Source organism: Rhamphochromis longiceps, linkage group LG7, assembly GCF_057381845.1.
Source record: "Rhamphochromis longiceps isolate RC_006_pf linkage group LG7, R_longiceps_female_GT1.1, whole genome shotgun sequence".
NCBI lineage: Eukaryota > Metazoa > Chordata > Actinopteri > Cichliformes > Cichlidae > Rhamphochromis > Rhamphochromis longiceps.
This window is the reverse complement of record NC_140563.1, coordinates 52415161-52429270: the sequence shown is the minus strand read 5'-3', so window position 1 is coordinate 52429270 and position 14110 is coordinate 52415161. Positions and strand designations below refer to the sequence as shown.

Sequence of the window (14110 nt, the reverse complement as noted above, 5' to 3'; positions counted from 1 at the left end):
CCATTAAACACTGCTACTCTTGGTGACCCCAACCTGTGAGCTAAGAGTTGTTTTTAAAAAAAAGGAAAAGAAAGAAAGAAAGAAAGAAAGAAAGAAAGAAAGAAAGAAAGAAAGAAAGAAAGAAAGAAAGAAAGAAAGAAAGAAGACTTTCTGGCTTCCTACCAAGGACTTGGTGTTTGTGAGTTTCTGTATTTGTTTGTGCGTTTGAGTGTGCCTCCTTCAGTAATAAGCTAACACTGTAATAGGCACACAGAAAGCAGTCAGAGTTTACTCAGGATCTGCAGTGAGTCAACTAAGCACTCGTTCTTCAGGATAAACTCAAGTAAATTACAAAGACCCATTTCTTTACATCAGTTCATTGAATACATATAGTGCAGTGCTGTGTGTTAATGTTTCTGCTGACATTTCTTTTTTTACAAACCTTAATGTCAAAACCAGCCACACTGAAGAAAGCATACTGAGACCTTGCATTGTATTTTCTCAGCTTAGCACAAGGAAAACATATTTAAGTGGGCAAATGTTAACATTCGCACTCACACGCTCACATGGCCATTAGGTCGACATCAGTGATCACAGACCACCGGGCTGTAATTACTCTGTCCCTTTGTCTGCCCTGTTGCAGATGGGGGCTTGGGCTTTTATTGACACTTGAGTAGATAAAAGAGGCTTGGACACCTGCACCTAATCGAATAGAACAGTATTATGATAAATCCACACTTTGAAGGCTTAATATTGAATTTTTCTTGACTCTGTCTTATAGGTGTTGATTTAATTCTGTGTAATACTTGGAGATGGAAGTTAAAATTGAAGCAGAAAAGCTTACAACTTCGCTGATTATAGGTTTATCACATATATTATCAATAAACTGCAAATATTCATGTTTCTTGGAAGATAAACTGTTAATAACATATTCCGCACTCACAGATCATAATATTGTTTATTATATCATGGCAATAAGAAAAAATATAATAAAATTAAATGAGTTTAGGCCCCATAAAAGAGACCTAGGGAATCGTTGGCAACTGTCTGGCAGCCGCCAGTCGCTAGGGAAAAAGTTTGCCAACTGGTTGCTGGAGGTTGCTTGCTAATGCTCGGGGAAAGATTAGTTTTTGGCTAACACTTGCAAGCTAATTGAATAGCTTGGTAGTGATTGGTAGGGAAGTTTTTAGTGTGGCAACCACAGCCAGCAAACTTCAGGGACCACTTATTCATTGGTCCATTTAACGGTGCTTGTGACGGGTCAGATAACCATCTTCCAGGCCCGTGTGTCTAAGACCTTAGCGATCAACTTCACTGAAATATCTCAGCCAGCATTAGCACCTGCCATTACATCCGCCATTGTTTACAATTGCAAATGATCATATAATTTCGTTTTGTCCTTTTTCTTTGACTTTCTTTCTTTTTTGCAAAAATGTACTGGCTAGTTTGACAAATCTTTTTATGATCTGACTTTCTGACTAGACAGAAAGAAGAGGCTTTATTATGGAAACCATGAATAGAAAAGGTTAGGAAATACTCATTTTAGTCTTTATCAGTTTACTTGTTATGTTTTAGTAATGTATATGGTTTTACATATAATATTAAAGTCCGTAGCAAACTAAATTCATGTAAGTAAACTACCTAAATGCAGTGCTGTACTTTCACTCTCAGATAATTTATGCTACAAAGTACGAGGGTAGCGATAAGAGAGCACAGAAATCCAGAGAAAGAAAGAAGGAGTGGAGTAGCAGAGAGGTTTACGGATTAGCGTCAAAACGAAGTAGCACTCTGGGAAAAAAAACAAAAAAACTGAAGCACATTCAAGATGACTAGCCGGCAAAGTACGTGCAGCTGTGAGAGAATTTGTAGGAGAGCGATGAGAAGGTGACTGACAGCCTGCCAATTAATACATGAATGTATTCGTGAGCAGAGAGGGGTTTTTTCTATCTCCCTGTGACGACTGAGATTAAACGCATGTATGAAAACATTACAATTCAGAAGTCGAAGCAGCCTTCATCTTTAATCCATGGAATATTAATCAATCCATTCATTTTAATTCTGGTTTGGGGATGTGGGATCACCGTGTTCAGACAAAAGGATGCTAATGGCTATTCTACAAACATCTTTGTGCTATAGCCATTCACATACCCTCGACACAGCTGGAAGAGAAAAGACATTCAGACTAGGTTTGTTTGTTTCACATGGGGTCAGAAATACCTGGCAGAGAGTAATTTTCCCCCCTCTCCTTAGCTGAAGGAGGATTTTGACATTTTGATGTTTAGACTTTTCATCCTTCAACTGTTAATGGCTTTTGAAAGCAGAAACAGCTCTGTCAGTGGCTCAGCAATTATGAAATGATGGCTTGAGCTGTGATTTCATAGCAAATTACTGCAGGACATCAGTATTCAGACACTTTAATGCGCCTGTCTCTGTGATTACTCAGATTTTGCTCCTACGTTATGCATTTATCAGTGTAATCAGTTGCCGCAGGAAGCGTAAAGGTGTAGGAGATGTTTCTTTTATTTGATTTTGTAGCTGATGAACAAGTGCAGCACCTAATAACATTTGCTCTTCAGAGTTCCTCAGTTTCCTTTGTTATCATGATTTCCATCTGCAAAGTCATTTCTCTGATTGGCTGTGCGATCTTTTAATCAGGCAAGGGAGGGAGAAGCAAAGAAGTAAATAAAAGGTTGTCCCTTCCTGCAGTAACAGTGCCCTTGACGTCTTTCTCCCTGTGGCCTGAGTGAGGGCAGTCAACCCCAACGAAACCCCTGCATCTGTTCATCCTCGGCTACATGCAGACGCACACGCTGTCAATTGATCTTTAGCTGAGAGTCTCCTCTGAATTGATTTGAATAATGATTAGGGCTTTTTGCAAGGTTTCTGTTCCTTTTTTACATTTTAAGGACTGATAAAGAGCGGCACTTTAGCTTAGTCTGCAAAAAGAGGTCGCGCCTTTTCACACTTTTTTCACACTTTAAATGTGAATACCCTTTAAATGTTAAAAAATATATTCCCCCCCCCCCGCCATATTTTTGAACTGAACAGGCATGACTCACTAAAATGAATAAAAGATGCTTAATTATGATGTGTGGAATGAGAGGTTGCTTTTGTCATAGACATTCGTTGTCATTTAGACGTAGGGTATCCGAGTTAGACGTTTTTTGGCAAGTCTTTAGGAAGTTAGAAGAGTTGAGGATAAACCAGACAACATGTCCACAATCCAACACTTTGGTAGGTGACCTCAGGAAAAGTGCTTGATGCTTTAGCAGTTCTTGTTTGCACATCACTGTCACTGCAGTTGTGCTCTCTCAAGCATGAGCCCCAATTTGTGAAGTGAGTAGCTTGTTCAAGGATACTTGATTTGAGCTTTATATTTAAGAGTCCCTGTTCTTTGTTGGTGTGCATTACTTCTGTGTTTGGCTTGATTACTTCCTGGGCATATCTGTCTATTCCCTTAAGAAAACATGAATATTGCTTTTTATTCAAGTCAACTACCGTACATAAAAATGCTTTTAACGAAACAGTAGATAGACTTTGCCTCTTAAATGAAAACTGATAAATTAAGAATCTACAGCCTCACTTTCGTATTTCTGAGGCAGAACCCTGAAGTTATACAGGGAGTGCAGAATTATTAGGCAAGTTGTATTTTTGAGGAATAATTTTATTATTGAACAACAACCATGTTCTCAATGAACCCAAAAAAACTCATTAATATCAAAGCTGAATGTTTTTGGAAGTAGTTTTTAGTTTGTTTTTAGTTTTAGCTATTTTAGGGGGATATCTGTGTGTGCAGGTGACTATTACTGTGCATAATTATTAGGCAACTTAACAAAAAACAAATATATACCCATTTCAATTATTTATTTTTACCAGTGAAACCAATATAACATCTCCACATTCACAAATATACATTTCTGACATTCAAAAACAAAACAAAAACAAATCAGCGACCAATATAGCCACCTTTCTTTGCAAGGACACTCAAAAGCCTGCCATCCATGGATTCTGTCAGTGTTTTGATCTGTTCACCATCAACATTGCGTGCAGCAGCAACCACAGCCTCCCAGACACTGTTCAGAGAGGTGTACTGTTTTCCCTCCTTGTAAATCTCACATTTGATGATGGACCACAGGTTCTCAATGGGGTTCAGATCAGGTGAACGAGGTGGCCATGTCATTAGTTTTTCTTCTTTTATACCCTTTCTTGCCAGCCACGCTGTGGAGTACTTGGACGCGTGTGATGGAGCATTGTCCTGCATGGAAATCATGTTTTTCTTGAAGGATGCAGACTTCTTCCTGTACCACTGCTTGAAGAAGGTGTCTTCCAGACACTGGCAGTAGGACTGGGAGTTGAGCTTGACTCCATCCTCAACCCGAAAAGGCCCCACAAGCTCATCTTTGATGATACCAGCCCAAACCAGTACTCCACCTCCACCTTGCTGGCGTCTGAGTCGGACTGGAGCTCTCTGCCCTTTACCAATCCAGCCACGGGCCCATCCATCTGGCCCATCAAGACTCACTCTCATTTCATCAGTCCATAAAACCTTAGAAAAACCAGTCTTGAGATATTTCTTGGCCCAGTCTTGACGTTTCAGCTTGTGTGTCTTGTTCAGTGGTGGTCGTCTTTCAGCCTTTCTTACCTTGGCCATGTCTCTGAGTATTGCACACCTTGTGCTTTTGGGCACTCCAGTGATGTTGCAGCTCTGAAATATGGCCAAACTGGTGGCAAGTGGCATCTTGGCAGCTGCACGCTTGACTTTTCTCAGTTCATGGGCAGTTATTTTGCGCCTTGGTTTTTCCACACGCTTCTTGCGACCCTGTTGATTATTTTGAATGAAACGCTTGATTGTTCGATGATCACGCTTCAGAAGCTTTGCAATTTTGAGACTGCTGCATCCCTCTGCAAGATATCTCACTATTTTTGACTTTTCTGAGCCTGTCAAGTCCTTCTTTTGACCCATTTTGCCAAAGGAAAGGACGTTGCCTAATAATTATGCACACCTGATTTAAGGGTGTTGATGTCATTAGACCACGCCCCTTCTCATTACAGAGATGCACGTCATCTAATATGCTTAATTGGTAGTAGGCTTTCGAGCCTATACAGCTTGGAGTAAGACAACATGCATGAAGAGGATGATGTGGACAAAATACTCATTTGCCTAATAATTCTGCACTCCCTGTATGGATCCGTAAGCATCGAAAGATCCACTTTGGCCTTCAAAGTGTCAAATATATCATCGCAGGATGAACACGGGGCTCAGTGAAAACATGTGGGTACCCTCCACACATACACTGGAGTTACACCAGTTAAACTGGAGTCCTTCAGGTGTTTTTCTAACAAACCTAAAGTAATACAGTGGGGCAAAAAAGTATTTAGTCAGCCACCGATTGTGCAAGTTCCCCCACTTAAAATGATGACAGAGGTCAGTAATTTGCACCAGAGGTACACTTCAACTGTGAGAGACAGAATGTGAAAAAAAAATCCATGAATTCACATGGTAGGATTTGTAAAGAATTTATTCGTAAATCAGGGTGGAAAATAAGTATTTGGTCACCTCAAACAAGGAAAATCTCTGGCTCTCACAGACCTGTAACGTCTTCTGTAAGAAGCTTTTCTGTCCCCCACTCGTTACCTGTATGAATGGCACCTGTTTGAACTCATCATCTGTATAAAAGACACCTGTCCACAGCCTCAAACAGTCAGACTCCAAACTCCGCCATGGCCAAGACCAAAGAGCTTTCGAAGGACACCAGGAAAAGTATTGTAGACCTGCACCAGACTGGGAAGAGTGAATCTACAATAGGCAAGCAGCTTGGTGTGAAAAAATCAACTGTGGGAGCAATCATCAGAAAATGGAAGACATACAAGACCACTGATAATCTCCCTCGATCTGGGGCTCCACGCAAGATCTCATCCCGTGGGGTCAAAATGATCATGAGAACGGTGAGCAAAGATCCCAGAACCACACGGGGGGACCTGGTGAATGACCTGCAGAGAGCTGGGACCAAAGTAACAAAGGTCACCATCAGTAACACACTACAACGGCAGGGAATCAAATCCCGCAGTGCCAGACTGCTGAAGCCAGTGCATGTCCAGGCCCGTCTGAAGTTTGCCAGAGAGCACATGGATGATACAGCAGAGGATTGGGAGAATGTCATGTGGTCAGATGAAACCAAAGTAGAACTTTTTGGTATAAACTCAACTCGTCGTGTTTGGAGGAAGAAGAATACTGAGTTGCATCCCAAGAACACCATACCTACTGTGAAGCATGGGGGTGGAAACATCATGCTATGGGGCTGTTTTTCTGCCAAGGGGACAGGACGACTGATCCGTGTTAAGGACAGAATGAATGGGGCCATGTATCGTGAGATTTGAGCCAAAACCTCCTTCCATCAGTGAGAACTTTGAAGATGAAACGAGGCTGGGTCTTCCAACATGACAATGATCCAAAACACACCGCCCGGGCAACAAAGGAGTGGCTCCGTAAGAAGCATTTGAAAGTCCTGGAGTGGCCTAGCCAGTCTCCAGACCTCAACCCCATAGAAAATCTGTGGCGGGAGTTGAAAGTCCGTGTTGCTCGGCGACAGCCCCAAAACATCACTGCTCTCGAGAAGATCTGCATGGAGGAATGGGCCAAAATACCAGCTACTGTGTGTGCAAACCTGGTAAAGACCTATAGTAAACGTTTGACCTCTGTTATTGCCAACAAAGGTTATGTTACAAAGTATTGAGTTGTATTTTTGTTATTGACCAAATACTTATTTTCCACCCTGATTTACGAATAAATTCTTTACAAATCCTACCATGTGGATTCATGGATTTTTTTTTCACATTCTGTCTCTCACAGTTGAAGTGTACCTCTGATGCAAATTACTGACCTCTGTCATCATTTTAGGTGGGGGAACTTGCACAATCGGTGGCTGACTTTTATATTTTTATGACAGTATGTTTGCACTGAAGCACCGCAGCAATTTCCTAATGTTGTAAACCTGCTCAACATTTGGCAGTAAAACCCTTTCTGATTCTGATTCTGACTAAATACTTTTTTGCCCCACTGTATATCACTGACTACACATCCATGCTTTCCCCTTGATCCACAGGCATGTCCACAAGCAAAACACTAGCAAATGCTAATCCCAGAAGGATAGTCTATCCAGTGCTGGGTTTTATTTCCTGTTTCTGTGACCAGTTTAACCAGTAAATGAGAAATAACAAGACTGTACTAGGACATTTGAATATTTTTAACAAATTAGGGCATGAACAGAATAATAATAATGGATTGGATTTATATAGCGCTTTTTTTCTAGGCACCCAAAGCGCTTTACAATGCCACTATTCATTCACTCTCACATTCATACACTGGTGGAGGAAAGCTACAGTTGTAGCCACAGCTGCCCCGGGGGCATACTGACAGAAGCGAGGCTGCCATATCGCGCCATCAGCCCCTCTGGCCAACACCAGTAGGCAAGTAGGGTAAAGTGTCTTGCCCAAGGACACAACAACCAGGACAGAGAGCCCAGGGATCGAACCGGCGACCTTCCGGTTACAGATGCGATTCCCAACCCCCTGAGCCACGGTCGACCCAAAGAACCTAACGAACCTTTAGAGTTGTTCGTGGTGTCTGGCATTAGAGTGTTGGGATGTTTTACAACAGTTGATGCCGTGTGGCTGGGATATTGCTCTGCTGGGGGAGGAAAATTTGTCCCTTCGTTATAAACTCCATTATCATGTTGGATTTTGACTCTGACTCACTCACAAAAGGCCCTGCTTTGAGCTGCCATGCCCACTGAAATAAAAGATCATCTCCAAATTTGTTGCTTTATCGTTACACTGTAACCACGTGAGACTGAAGGATAATACTGGCAAAGGTTAAAGGTAACACCAGTGAGATGCTATTGTTATGTAATAACACGGAATATGTTTAATTGTTAGGAAAAAGAAAATAAATACATTTTAAGACATTTGTCCATTCAAAATGTGACATTTTGTTATGTCGCATTATCATTTGTTGTTTCATTATGAAAGTACCATCATCTCAGCTCCGGTGGAAAGGCAATTTTCACATAGCACCCAATTGGAATGAGAGAGGCACAATTACTGTTATGCTCTGGAGGACAATTCTCTTCTCCAGATTGGAAAATATTATTATTTGACACATTTAATTATGCCGTAAACATGCAGAATGAAGATGCATGCGTACTGTTTATCAGATCTGCTGTGTCCGTGTTAGTTTCTAGTGGAAACTAGTCTCCGACTGACTTGCTTTCATAAGCCATGGCTGATGTGTGAATGCTTTTACGTTTTTGGATGCATATAACTTTGGGGTAAGATGATAACTTCTGCCCTGTAGTTTGTGTGCTGTCTCTGCAAAACTGGATTCAAAACAGATATCATAGTAAATGTGCATACAACTGTAATTAACTTAAACAGATTAGTTATTTAGCGTACCACAAGGTGCTTTATATTGTGCTTTATAATGTAAGGTAAAGACCCTACAATAACACAGAGAAACCCCCAATGAGCAAACCCCTTGACTACAATGGGAAGGAAAAACTCGCTTTTGACCCCCCTTTTTTTACAGGAAAGTGCAACTATAGAGAAAAGGTGACATGCAACGCCTCGCATAGTGGCATAATGGTGATCGTCAGCGTTACATTTCACATCTTTTATGGATTGCACAGAGGTCATTGGGGTCACATTAGCTCCATTCTTTAATTTCGAGGGGGGTCACATGTCGAAACTGTTGAAAACAATCCCACAATACATCCTTCTGTTCAAGATTCAAAGCGTGATGGAGTCATTAAAGTCAGATTCGGTGTTAAATAACAGCCTCTCTTTCGCATATAAAGCGTGGTGCTCAGACATTTGTTTGTTCCTCCTCATCTCATCTCTCCACATTGCTCAATGAGTCTCCTCTGGGGGACGACAGGCTGCCGACGTGTCCCTGCTGCCAACCACCATGCAGCCACCTAGCCTCTTAAACCCTGGCAATGATGCCAGTTTTGGCATCGTTCTGCTTGATTTCACCACATGGCAGTTTAGGTTCGGGATGCTGTTTCTGCTGGCACTGGACTCTGTGTCATTGATAGACTCACCTCTGTTGTGCTTTGGCAACACGTTGCAGCAACCCCCACCCCTGGTTTCTTTATTGCTCAAGTCAGCAAGACACGATGAATTAGTCAATATACAGGCAGCTGAGGCACAAGGTAAAGAAATATGGACGCGGGTCCAATATTCATGTTGCCAGATTGCACTTTTCTCTCTCAATCACTGCATTACAACATTAGAAGCAATAGGAGGGGATATCAGAAATTATTTATTTCAACTACACAAATGTAATTAATGGAATCGACAGAAACCTTTTCCTTTTACCTAACCGTTCAGACAAAACTAAATGTAGATATTACTATGGATAACAAAGATCCTGACAAATACAGTACTGTTGAGACTCTGGTACATTGTCTCATTAGCTTGATCGTCTGCACCTGTATGTTTCCCTTGATTAGCTCTCTGTGTGTAGATACAATGCTGTCTTCCTTTTGTTTCCTGTCTGCATCTGTCTATTGAAGGTGTGCATATGCTTATGCCTGCTTTTGGGCCCTTCAGCCTTGCTATTACAGTTACATATTCTATTCCTGTTGTTGAAGCACTCTGTCTCTTGCTGACTAATCAAGGCTACTTTCAGAATTACGTTGCCATTGTATGATTGGAATGACTGTAGAGGTCAGTGGTTTGTCTGGTTGTAGAGAAGGAGCCATAATCCGAGCCGAAGGCTGACTACAGCTCATAAGCCATGCTCCCAGTGACTCGTGTATTGTCTGTGTTGATTAAGGTGATATTCTTTTCACATTGTTTCTGTTTAAACTGGCATTCAGACCATTTCATCTGCCTTGTAGTCCTGAATTTGGGTCAGAAACCTTGGCATGCGGGAAACAATAGAAGCCAGGGGTTAGCTTTGTTAGGAAATCCCTTCAGTGCCTTGAGTCTTTTTTGATTTTCTGTCTTTAATAACAACAACAAAAGCTCTGCAAAGGTCAGTGTGCTATACCTGTCGGACTTCAAATAACTGTTAAGAGCTAAAATGTGAATGCACTTTACAGAGGGATTTATTACTACGCAGTCAGATCTTTCCCACAGGAGTAAGAGGCAAAAAGTAGAACTACTACTGGACTTCAAGAGGCCATTGATATTTATTCAAACAAATGCTAATCTCAGTGTGTCTGAAACAGCCAACAAGCAGTTTGTCATAAAGCACAGGTAAGCAAACCTACTTTAAAAAATACGACTTAAGCTTCTTTTTTAAAAACTACTTTCCTTATTTTTATGCCTCGCTGTGGTCCACAGCAGCACAGGATTTGGAAAAGGCCAAAACATGTTTAGATTTTCGTTACATCCTGCTGCAGAGCTGATGACTTTCTGTTCCTCGCAGCGTTATCTGCACCTGTTCAGTAAACACAAAAATGAACCACTTACAGACGGCGTAATCTCTCTCTCCCTCACATCTGAATGCAAACATTCACCTTGAATGTTTGCATTTTATCGACTCAACAGTCTATTCGACAGCGTAACATTAGGGGTCCAATTGGACATGGAATTTTACATCTTCCTACGATAACAAAACATCTTTGTAAGGTCACAGTCTGCAGAATACCACAAACACCAACAAATGAGCTATTTAAAGGTGTCTCTTACCACCTTTAAATAGGAAAACTACTGATTCACAGTAACTCAGAAGGTTTGAGTAACAAAACTGAAGCCCCTTCCGATCACACAAACATGGACGAGTCTTTCTTTGAACGCAGCTGTGAGTCACGTTGTGAGAATTCCCCATCTAAACAGTGGGTTGACAAATTGGACATGCTGTGTGTGTGTGTGTGTGTGTGTGTGTGTGTGTGTGTGTGTGTGTGTGTGTGTGTGTGTGTGTGTGTGTGTGTGTGTGTGTGTGTGTGTGCATATTTTCGTGGGGATTCAGCTTACTTTTCCTTTTACTGGAATAAGAAAGTGAACCATGCAGCCAACAGGTGACTGTACTTCTCCATTTCCAGTTATAATGTAATGTCTTCCAGATGAAAAGTTAAACTGAATGATTGTAGTTATCGGCTGCTATTTATGACCCGTAGTTCTTACTTTTTACATTTAAAACGACAAAAATACTTGCTCACAGATTATTTTTCATGAATAAACATTGACAACTTAATAAAATAAAAGACAGATGGCTGGATAAATGAACTAATCCTTTGGGGAATTGCATACAGCAGCTGATTAGTAAAAAAAATTCCTCTACTGCTCAAAATATCTCATCACAAGTGGATTTCTCTGTTTTTACCTGGTCAGTTTTACAACCCTTCAGTCAGGTCACATGACATAATGTCGGTTGGTATTGAAAAAGAGATGAGTTTTTCAATATCAGCTAAGACGTAACATTATCAGAGGAAGTAGGTGTAATGTGCCATTACTTGCAGTTGTGTGTATTTCATTCACCATGGAGGTTTGTGTTCAGTGTCATTTCTCTGTCAGTCAGGAAACGTTACACAAATGCCACAGGGCTGAATTTCATGAAATCTGATGGACAGGTGAAGCACGGGTAAATTAATTTGCTTTTAGCTTGAGCTGCTTATTAGTAGTAGCGAGGTGAGTGCTAATACTAATGTTATAAGTCCATGCTTCATTCAGATGACTTGACAAATAACTGACATTGGCCTTACGTGGGTTCACAGCATACCTTCTAAATTTGAAGTAGACTGCATATACAGCTGTTAGGAAACGCTACAGACTTTGTGTGAACTCAAACACAGTCCGTATTATTATTATTATATGTCAACAGTTCAAATATCCTCATTATTTATCAATCTATGATTTGGTTTATCGTTACTTTTCTTAAAATTGATGTTTTGTTTTTGTTTGCTTGTTTGTTTGGATGTCACCGTGACCTCATTTTAAAAAGACAGAGCATAACCACGCTCTGACTTCACATTCTGAGGACAAGACAACAGCGCAGAAGATTTTCAGTAGACAGCAGCTTTCTCAAGAAGTCCAGAATTTTCTAGGTCTGTTTCTGGCCAAGCTTGGAACAAATCTGCAAATGTTCAGACAAATTGTATTAATCTGACCCACAACAGCACAGCGTACACCTACAGACAGCATCAGGGCCAGCTCCCTTCCTTGTTCTCGCCCTCCCAATAGGGCTGTGACACATTTGGAGATATACATTTATGCGTGGAGATATTATCAGTGAACTCAGACCTTTTTAAGCACAAAATAGATTAGTTTTGTTTCCTTTGCAGATTGATTTAACAAGGCCATTATTTTAAACTTTCCTAGGTGGCTCCAAGAGGTCCACTGCTCTAATGCATTTTTCCTATGCTTCATTTTAGCTTTCCTGATTTCATTTTCCACTTTTATGCAGACATCCTTTTTAAGATGTCTGTAATAGATCCATTTGGGTTCTAATTCTTAATAACTGTTTTACAACAGCATCTTTTTTTTCTCTAGTATTGCAATTGCATTATGTTATGAAAAATGAAAAAAACAAACAAACAAAAAAACAAATTCTACCACTGGATAAAGAACAAGCTTTAGTTAAATAAGCTCACTTTCTTTCTTCAAACCTTGAAATTTTTGTACACTCGTATTTTAAAAAATCAAAAACGTAACAGTTAATATTTATACTTCGTTTTTAAATCTACAAGATTTACATGTCTTACAAAAGTCCCCCTTTTGTATTTCTGTCATACATTGTGTAAATGAGGCAAATGAAATGTAAACATAACCAGAAGCGAAGGATTTGTAAATCATTTAACCGAGATACAGGCACAAGCCTCAGGGGATTGTATGAACAGACTCCATGTGTTAGCTCTTATAATTAAATATAATGAAAATATATTTTTGTTAATGTGTGGACATTTTTTTTTTTTTAAAAAAGCTCAATTTGTGACAATTTCCACTTATTGTTTTGACAACTTGAACCTTCATGAAAGAACTGGACCAAAGAAAAGAATACAACCAGAAAGCTTTTGGATGAATTACCTTTGTAGCCTTTTCCATGTTATCTACAGGGCTGGGCTTCGATACACAAAGTTTTTTTCTTTTCTTAAATACAGCTTCAGTTCTGTGAATTTTAAAATGCTTCTAAAAATGTGCCAAAGAAGTTGATAAAATGTGATCGTTAGACAGGAACAATAATCTAAAGCACAAGATTACAGTTTTTCTCAAATGTTAAAACACAAAAGCCAATCCTGTAACCCAAATGACCAGTAGTCTAAACACATTTTTCCTTGCTAAAACACATGTTGCAAAACAACTCTGCTCATATTCTCAAATGAAAGCCCATGTGATGCAAAATGCTTGCCACAGTCACCAATCTTTGAACACAGGGAACACACCTGGCGTCAGTCACTACACACAACGACTCAAAATTGAAGACACCTGTTGCTAATGATGTGACCCCACCTATAAAAGCATAGTTTGGTGAAGATGCCAAACAATCACAATGGATGAAGGCATTCGAGCGTGCGGAAGGAGAAGAGCTGCAGGCCAAAGAGGAAGAGGGGTTGAGATCAGAGGAGGAAGAGGTGGAGGCCTAAGAAGAAGAGGAGTTTGGAGTAGAGGAGGAAGAGAAGGAGGCCAACAAGAGAGGGGAGAAGGTCCAGGTGGGAGAAGAAGACAACCTCACACCATCATAACAGATGATATGCGAGCAACAGTAATTGATCATGTCATTGTCCATGGCATGACAATGGCTGAAGCGGGACGAAGAGTACATCCAAACCTGAGTAGGTTCACCGTGGCCACCATTATCAAGGCATTTGGACAACACAACAGGTATAGTACGCTATAGCTTTCTTTGTCACACTACAGTTTTACAGGCCTGTGAAAGTGGTCTGTTACTTTACATGTAGTTTTACATATAAATCAGTCAATTGACAACACATGTTTCTTTCTTTAGAGCTGAAAGAATGCCACATAGAGGTGGGAGGGTTGCCATATTCACAGCGGCACAAGAAACCCTCATTGCAGATATGGTCCGTGAGAACAACTGCATTAGACTCCGAGAGATCAGAGACAAAGTCATTGCAGATAATGTAAACTTTGAGAACATTGATGCTGTCAGCGTGTCCACAATAGACCG

General features: G+C 40.5%; 2 protein-coding genes across 2 annotated transcripts in view; one reads left to right on the top strand and one right to left on the bottom strand.

Annotated features, from left to right (window-relative positions):
* The window catches only part of LOC146666312 (uncharacterized), a 477181-nt gene that overhangs the window by 421143 nt on the left and 41928 nt on the right, over positions 1-14110 (bottom strand). The gene's annotated exons all lie outside the window — the stretch shown is intronic.
* The window catches only part of LOC146666313 (uncharacterized), a 1724-nt gene continuing 902 nt past the window's right edge, over positions 13289-14110 (top strand). The window contains exons 1-2 of the mRNA XM_085410980.1: positions 13289-13803; positions 13928-14110. The exon at positions 13928-14110 is cut by the window's right edge and continues 100 nt beyond it. Coding sequence (XP_085267106.1) covers positions 13472-13803; positions 13928-14110 — 515 coding nt within the window. The 5' untranslated portion in view covers positions 13289-13471. The remainder of the gene's footprint in view (positions 13804-13927) is intronic.